Source organism: Bicyclus anynana, chromosome 14 (genome assembly GCF_947172395.1).
Source record: "Bicyclus anynana chromosome 14, ilBicAnyn1.1, whole genome shotgun sequence".
Classification (NCBI taxonomy): Eukaryota; Metazoa; Arthropoda; class Insecta; order Lepidoptera; family Nymphalidae; genus Bicyclus; species Bicyclus anynana.
Genome location: NC_069096.1, coordinates 8356201 through 8365201, shown reverse-complemented (window position 1 = coordinate 8365201; position 9001 = coordinate 8356201). Strand labels below are relative to the sequence as shown.

At 37.9% G+C, this 9001-nt stretch overlaps 1 protein-coding gene across 2 annotated transcripts; it reads right to left on the bottom strand.

Moving 5' to 3' along the window:
• Positions 1-954: 954 nt before the first annotated feature.
• LOC128198729 (uncharacterized) lies at positions 955-7227 on the bottom strand. 2 transcript variants are annotated; one of them, XM_052885443.1, is made up of 2 exons: positions 6175-7227; positions 955-2092 (listed from the first exon to the last, which is right to left on the bottom strand). In XM_052885443.1, exons 1-2 carry the CDS (start codon positions 6188-6190, stop codon positions 1275-1277), a joined length of 834 nt encoding a protein of 277 aa, XP_052741403.1. In that variant the 5' UTR covers positions 6191-7227; the 3' UTR covers positions 955-1274. The 2 variants fall into 2 exon arrangements, with proteins under 2 accessions (XP_052741403.1, XP_052741402.1); XM_052885442.1 differs by having other exon boundaries at positions 6293-7227.
• Between the last annotated feature and the right edge of the window lie 1774 nt (positions 7228-9001).

The window sequence follows — 9001 nt, the reverse complement described above, 5'->3', positions numbered from 1 at the left end:
ACGCTGCGTATTTGTAAAGACATCACAATTTGCGAGTGAAATTCATGCGGCATGTAGACTTTTTCCTTATCTGAAATGAGTTGCCTCTGGATACTTGTACTGCGTCGACATCGAGATTACAAAAACAAATAAAATAAATCTACGTTTACTTTTATTCGCCGACGTCGGTATACACAACAATTTTATTACTAATTTTCTTTTGTTGTTTGTTGTATCGACAACAGTCTTGTGTTTACGCTTGACTATTCTAATCATATCTGAGGAGCGGAGCTTTGTTTCGCATCTGGGTGTTTTTTTTTTTAATTATGTATTTTTAACGAAGGTCTCCGGATATCATGTTCTCGTTACCAGTTCTTTTACGTAAGGTCTTTCAAACACCCTTTAGCCGCCTGCATCCATGCAAGCAGTTTTATTATAGGTATCGTCGACGTTGCCATTCCAGCGCCCTAGAAGAAGCCGATGTCCAGAAGTGGACGTCCATCTGCCAATAATGATAATGATGATGGAACTACAAGTCGGTAGAAAGTAGAAGAAACACTATTACAGAATTTATCATGACATGAAAATGCCTTTGTATAATTTTTTTTGTTTTTAACCGACTTCAAAAAGGAGGAGGTTCTCAATTCGGTCGGTATTTTTTTTTAATTAAACTAATATTATAAAGATGCAAGATTTTATTGTTTCTTTGTTTTTGCTTTCATAGGCTCCGAAACTACTAGACCGTTATGAAAAATTATTTCTCCATTACAATTCTACAGTATTCCTAATGGAGTACAATCCCCTTATTTCCACGGGAACGGGTACTACGCGGATGAAACCGCGTGGCATCTGCTAGTTTCTTATAAACATAACAAAAATTGGTACCTATACAAAGGCAGTCTTATTGCTGCCGGCTATTTCCTACAGTCAACCCTTGTTGACATTACCCGTAAAAAGAGAGCAGAATTTACTGTTGAATACTGACTATAATATTTTATAGGTGCAGGTTTCTTTCTTCGGTTTTCTTGCTTCTTCTTGATTCTATTCTTGAATATATGGATGATGTTGCAGAATTTGATATGTAGGTTTATGAGTCCGTCGTTGATGAGGTCTGTTCCTAATGTGTGTGTGACGTTTTATATGAATTGACGTCTGTCACCTTGTTTTCTTGTCTATTTATTTTGACATGTTATGAAATGACGTTTTACGTCATTGTACCTTTACTCAGAGGATAAAATGTTATTAATAAGGTTATTGTTGTCGAGTATTTTATCCTCTGAAATTTATTTGTTGTTTCACAACATGCTCCCCCCCGGGCTGATGTCGTCCAAGGGAAGCGGGCATATGTTGTTGAAGGCTCGCGTGATAATGCCTTTCTTAGTGTTCAGTTGAGCCACCCTGCCGATGGAGTCGCCGCCGTAAATGATGTTTGTGACTCGACCCATGAGCCAAAGAAGAGGTGGCTGTGTGCGATCCTTTACTAAGACGAGGGCTCCGATCTTCAGTTTGTCCATTGACTGCCTCCATTTGCCTTTAGTTTGAAGCAACGAAACGTATTCCAACGAATATCTCTGCCAAAAGTGTTGACGAAGTTTCTCCACTCGTTGATATCGCTGGAGACGATTGACTTCTTTGTCTAAGAGGTTTGCCTGTGCTGTTGCTAACAGTGGTCGTCCGATGAGGAAGTGAGATGGAGATAAATAGGAAAGGTCGGAGGGGTCTGTGGATAGAGGTGTGAGGGGACGCGAATTTAAAACTGCCTCTATCTGCGCCAAGCAGGTCGCCATTTCTTCATAATCAAAGTGAGTCAAAGAAAGCACTCTGCGCAAATGGTGTTTAACTGATTTAACAGCGGCTTCCCAGATACCGCCAAAATGAGGACTATACGCTGGAATATATTTAAAGTTAATACCTTGTTCAGCTAGTTGTGCTTGCACGTAGTCTACGCTGCCTTTGAGGAACTGCGCGAGCTCATTTGAGGCACCTATGAACGTGGACGCGTTGTCAGAGTAAATGGTTTCCGGCTTTCCACGCCTCGATATAAATCGATTCAGACAAGCTAGATAGGCCTCTTTTGTAAGATCGGTTACCAGCTCGAGGTGTACTGCCTTTACTGCGAAGCAAATAAATACGCAGATATATGATTTTGTGAGCCTGCTTCCTTTGCCCTTTCTGTTTAGTATCAGCACTGGCCCGGCATAGTCGACACCTGTGGTTAGAAAGGGCGATACTAAATGTGTACGCTCATTGGGTAAGTCACCCATGATTGGTTGGACTGAAGTGGCCTTGAAGCGAAAGCAACGAACACAAGCGTGTACAGTTTTTCTTGCTAGATTCCTACCGTCAATAGTCCAGTAATTTTGTCTAATATTACTTAAAAGAAGCTGAGGTCCTGCATGCATAAGAACTTTGTGATGTAATAGAAATAAAGTTTTTGTGATGTGATGTTTAGCGCAAAGCACAATTGGATGTTTGACGTCATATGAATAATATGAGTTCCTTAAGCGCCCACCTACTCTAATGAGATCGTCAGAATCTAAGAAAGGTGACAATGAATTTAGTTTACTACGTTTCGGCAATTGTTTATTGTTTTTTAATAAATTGTACTCTTCAAGGAACATTTCCCTTTGAGCATGATGTAATACGATTTTGCGAGATGAATTGATTTCATTGAGTGTAAGATGATTGTGTTGAGTTTTAGTTCTACAATTATGTATGAATCTTTTTACATAAGCTAAGATTCTAATTATTTTATTGAAACTGCTATGTTTATGTATAATATGAAGAATCCTATTATTAGTATGGTCTTCTGCCTTTTTTGGTATGAATGTATGCAGTGATGTGTCAGAAGTAGAAATGTCCAGGGCTTTATGTATTTCCGGAATTCTAATGATAGCCTCATGTAAATACTCTGGCCCCGTCCACCATAGAGCGGCTGTGCTGATGGAATCAGCCTTCACCCCACGAGAGACAAGATCTGCTGGATTAGACTTTGAAGGTACATAATTCCACTTGTGACCGTTAGTAGTCTCTTGAATTTCACCAACCCTGTTTCTGACAAACTGAACTGTTTGTGAAGAGGAACTAGATAACCATCCTAATACTATTGTCGAATCTGACCAAAACCAGTGCTGATGAATATTAATTGTAAGAGCATTGACTACCTTTTTCCAGAGTCTGGTAGCAAGTAAAGCGGCAGATAATTCTAAACGTGGTATTGTACATTTAGGTTTAATTGGAGCAACCTTATTTTTTGAAGTTAAGAGCCTAACATTCACTAATCCTTCATGATCTATGGTTCTAACATAGATGCATCCACCATAGGCTCGTTCTGATGCATCTGAAAATGTGTGTAACTCAACAAGAGTTGGGCTACTACATGACACAAATCTTGGAATTTTAATTGAATTTAAGAAATGTAAGGAATTTGCAATATCTAAAAAGTCTTTCTTAATGACATCAGGAGCTTCACTATCCCAATCACACTTGCTAATCCATAATGCTTGTATAATAAGTTTGGCCATTACTACACAAGGACCTACAAGTCCTAGGGGATCAAAAATTTGGCTGATAATAGAAATAATATTGCGTTTTGTTAATTTTTTGTTTGTATTGATTTCAATTAGGAAGTTTAAGTTGTCTGATGTTGAATCCCAATATAGACCTAATGTTTTTGAAGGTGAGTTGTCACTCATATTCAAATCAAGGCATTTCTCTGAATCACTCTCTATGTCAGTGATTGCATGTAAGACATCAAGACTATTAGATTGCCATTTCCGCAAATTCATTTTTGCAGAGGATAAAGTGTCTTTTACACCCTTGCATACAGTAATGAGAGATTCTATGGAGTCACTTCCAGTCAAAAAATCATCAACATAAAAATCATGTTTGATTGCATGCTGAATTTTCACATTTTTACACTCATCCGCAAGAGAAACTAAACATTTTGTAGCTAAATAAGGGGCTGATGCCGTGCCATATGTTACTGTATTGAGTGTGTAGGTTTGTAACGGTTCATGTGAATGAAATCTATAGATTATTTGCTGAAGTGACCTTTGATTTGGTTCTATGTATATAGTACGGTACATTTTTTCAATATCTGCAGATACAACTAGTTTATGTGACCTGAATCTAATTAAAATTGAAAAAATGTCATCTTGTATAGTCGGCCCAACCATTTGAATTGAATTGAATGATTTTTTGTTAGAAGTGGCCGCTGAAGCATCAAATACTACTCTGAGCTTTGTAGTAGTAGAATCTCGAAGTACCCCATGATGAGGAAAGTATATGTTTGGTGTGTTAGAAGTATGTTTTATGTTTTTTGTAAGAGTCATGTGACCTAAATCAATGTATTCTTTGATGAATTGCATGTATAAGTTTTTTAGATTCAAGTCCCTGTCTAATCGTCTCTCCAAAGAAAGAAAACGAACCTTAGCAAGATTATAAGAATCTCCAAGCACTTCTGGTGTTTCTTTTAAGGGTATTGTAACTATGAATCTACCATCTTTGTCACGTCGAGTGGTGTCTTTGAAAATTTTTTCACAAGCCCTTTCTTCTAGAGACATGCTATGTTGAGATGACACTGAATCTAATTGCCAAAAGCGAGTAAGAGAGGCTTCATCATTTTGTCCAACAAAGTGACAAAAATTGTTTGATACCTCTTTATGATGTACATTGTTATTGCTAAGACAGCCTGATAATAGCCATCCTAATTTTGAATCACGGAGCTTTGGCTGGTGTTTGCCTAAGTCTATGACGCTTAGACCAAGAACATTCCAGAAGACCTCGGCTCCAACTAAAATATCAATTTCTGATGGTACATTGAAAGACGGATCAGCTAATTGAATATTTTTAGGAATAGGGATGTGCGACACATCAATGTAAGAAGAAGGTAAATATTTTGTTATTTCTGCAACCATGTAACAACTAATAGTTTCTTTGTATCCACCATAATAAGATTCAATCACTAACTCACAAGACTCTGATATTAATGAAGACTGACTATTGATACCGTTGACTGTGGAGCTAACAGGCTTTACTAATAGATTAAGTTTTCTGCTAAGACTATGTGTCACAAAGTTTGCTGTGCTCCCATTATCAAGTAGAAGCCGTGCTGTATGTAGTTTATTATTGACATCTCGGACTCGCACCACAGCTGTACATAATAATGTAAATGTTTGAATATGTGATGTTGGGGTTACACCTGTGGACAACGCTATTGTGGTTCCAGTAGGTTCTTTAGTACTGTCATGTAATAATGTATTGTGTTTCATTCGACAGTATTTGCAGTGGGTAAGCTTACAGAACTGAAACCCATGGCCGGGCTTCAAACAATTTCGGCACAAATTAAGTTCAGATACCTTTCTTATTCGAGAAGCTACATCTAGTTTTTTGAAATTTTCACAACTAAAAATGAAATGAGGTTGAGAACACATAGGACACTTGTAAGCTTTTTGGTTGTTATCTGTGTAAGAAACTTGTGCCTTATTTTTGTTTGTGTCAGAAAATGTTGAAATGATACCTTTATGCTTGTATTTGTCTTGTAATGTTTCAAGTAAATCAGCCCTACTAGTAATGAATTTTATAAATTGTTGTAAGACTGGGCTGCCCCCAAGTCCATTGCGATATTCTTCCCACTCTCTATTAGTAATAGAATCTAACTTCTTAGTCATAATGAATATAATCAAAGTATCCCAGTGATCAGTAGGTTGCCCTAATGTTGCAAGGGCTCGTAGGTTTTTGTTTGTAATATCAACCATGTTCCGTAGCATATTGCTTGATTCCTTTTGTATAGGTTCAATATTAAATAGATTTTGTATGTGATTGTTCACTAAGAGTCGTTCATTGTCATACCTTTCAGTGAGCAACTGCCATCCCAGCTGGTAGTTGCCTGCTGAAAAGTCTAACGCTTGGATTGTTAAGGCAGCTGTACCTTTTAGAGCTGCACGTAGGTAATGAAATTTATTTATATCACTGATTGATTTATTGTTATGTATTAACGATAAATACGTGTCCCGGAACTCGAGCCAGTGCTGATAATCCCCATCAAAGTGAGGCAGGTCTATTTTGGGCAGCCTCACAAAATCATGCTCGCATCTGTCGCTCTTTTGAACACTCAGATCGCTACCATAAGAAGAGCGGCGACGCTGAGTGCTCAGGTGTGAATTAAGCATCACTTGAGCTTCGGATACAAGCCTGAAGTATATTCCATCGAAGGCTTCACGATCTTGGTAGGCCGTCTCTGGAGGGTCTGTTAGTGCTTCGATTTCTGACTGCAGGCTTTCGAAATCACCATATAACTGTTCGATCTTACGAAAACGACACTCTAACTCCTTTATTTGTATATCACTTAGGTGTTCACCACTATTTAATAATGATAAAAATGTTGAAAATTGTGTAAGTCTTGACTTAATCGAACCACGCTTTTTGACTAAATCTTTGATTTTTGCATCACACATTTTTATTTATATGGATTTAAAACGTTAAATATGCACTAATAGTAGTCAATTCACTGATTTTAAATGTATAAATCTTAGTAAATAAAGACGCGACACCGGTGGCGATGACCTTGACCGTGACCGCGGGCGACTAAGGGCAAAAACACACTGTTGTCCCTTAAGGTCAATTTACGACCTAAGAAACTTAATTATTATTGAAAATAAGTTTACTACGTGTATTGAAGTACGACTATAAATAAATGAACGAAGTGATGAATATTCAAAAATATGACCGTTTTTTTTTTTTAAATTTTGTTCGAGTATTTTGTATTACGCCGAAATAAGCGACCTATCTATCGCAAATAAGGCAATCTTAAATAGAAGATTAGGAGGATAGTAGGACAGGATAAGATAAAATCGGAACGGACTCACTGTTCTGAAGAAAGGCCGGCATAGAAGACCGTTGGTTTTCCAATTTTCGAATCTTGAATTTGCTTGAAAATCGAAGATTTTTCTTTACTCGAAGGACCACTTGTTGAATACTGACTATAATATTTTATAGGTGCAGGTTTCTTTCTTCGGTTTTCTTGCTTCTTCTTGATTCTATTCTTGAATATATGGATGATGTTGCAGAATTTGATATGTAGGTTTATGAGTCCGTCGTTGATGAGGTCTGTTCCTAATGTGTGTGTGACGTTTTATATGAATTGACGTCTGTCACCTTGTTTTCTTGTCTATTTATTTTGACATGTTATGAAATGACGTTTTACGTCATTGTACCTTTACTCAGAGGATAAAATGTTATTAATAAGGTTATTGTTGTCGAGTATTTTATCCTCTGAAATTTATTTGTTGTTTCACAACATTTACCAAATTGTAAAATACTAGCTGACGCCGCGCGGTTTTACCCACGTGGTTCCCATTCCCGTAGGAATACGGGGATAAAATACCCTCAATTAATGGGCTATCTAACACTGAAAGAATTTTTCAAATCGGACCAGTAGTTCCAGAGATTAGCGCGTTCAATCAAACAAACAAACAAACAAAACCTTCAGCTTTATAATCATAAAATATAAAAATAATTCACAATATACACATGACATAAATATCTAATACTTGAACTAGTAAACACAAAATGTTCTCTATCAAGAAAAATGAAATTGTGGTAAAAAATTATACGCACCGCTATTCGAACCGAGCTTATACGATTGTCTGAAATTCCTCTTTATATTTCGAAATTTCAAAAGCAAATCAAGCATTATCCTCGTCGGACACCATGAATAATGGATCGCCTCCCGCGGCCCAGCTTAGTGTCAATGAGATCACGCGCAGCCTCCATATTAGATTATTGCGAAAAGATGACAAGAGCGGTTACAGATATCGTATATACTGGCAATCACGACCAATGAATATAGGTATGTAAGCCCCCGTTCACACGGCGTCGTTTTTTTAACGTAGGTATATGGAGTCTTCGAACAGTGCGTGTTGCCAGTGATGACTTACGGATCCGAGACTTGGTCGCTAACTATGGGCCTTATAAGAAGGCTCAAAGTCACTCAACGGGCGATGAAGCGTGCTATGCTTGGGGTTTCTCTGCGTGATCGAATCAGAAATGAGGAAATCCGCAGACGAACTAAAGTCACTGACATAGCTCAACGAGTCGCGAAGCTGAAGTGGCAGTGGGCAGGCCACATAGTTCGAAGAGCCGATGGACGTTAGGGTCCCAAGGTGGTGGAATGGCGACCCCGCACCGGAAAGCGCAGCGCAACGCCCGCGACTTCGTCCGTGTGGAATTCAGTTTTTCACAAAAACTGCGGGAATCATGGAATTTTCCGAGGTGAAAAATACATGGGCTACTTTTCATCTCGAAAAATTGCGAATAGATGACAAGAGCGGTTACAGATATCGTATATACTGGCAATCACGACCAATGAATATAGGTATGTAAGGCCCCGTTCACACGGAAGAATTTTCCGAGATAAAAAGTAGCCCATGTATAATCCAGAGTAAAATCGATTTCCATCCTAAATTTCAGCCAAATCGCTTCAGTAGTAGCGGGGTTAAAGAGTACCAAACATCCAAACGAACATCCATACAAACTTTCGCGTTGTTAATATTAGTATGATTAGGAGCCGCTGGATGCTGGCTGGCGACCGTTGTGTCCATGCAAGAGGCATATTTCCAGCAGTGAACGTCCATTGGCTGATGATAATGAATTATGCAGTTTTAACGTCTCGTATGAGCGGTTCTATTAACAGCGTATAGCCACTGGTGTTAAGGACGTTAAAAAGGTGAAGGACAGTACTGTGAGAATCAATGCTTAGTGCCATCGATGTATAGGTAAGTTGTTAGTGTATTTTTTATTAAGTAAGTTTGTCACAAATCGATCTTCTAATAATAATAATTATAGCCCCAGAGTAATATACCTTAATTAAATTGGGTATCTTTATGTAAACGTGTTAAACATATGCTTTAAAGTAGAAAAAAACCCATAGTTTTTATTAAAAGAGGTACTTACATATTAAAAAGAATATGTAGTTTTACCAGAATGTGTTATTTACAAAATAAGCTATTGTGAAAAGATA

What these genes read in the sequence shown, in the direction of transcription:
- LOC128198729 (XM_052885442.1), bottom strand. Translation starts at nt 6,437, where the DNA reads ATGTGTGATGCAAAAATCAAAGATTTAGTCAAAAAGCGTGGTTCGATT. An exon ending in GGAGTTAGAGTGTCGTTTTC is followed by an intron (nt 2,093 to 6,292) that starts GTAAGATCGAAC and finishes TTTGCTTCGCAG; the next exon opens with TAAAGGCAGTACACCTCGAG.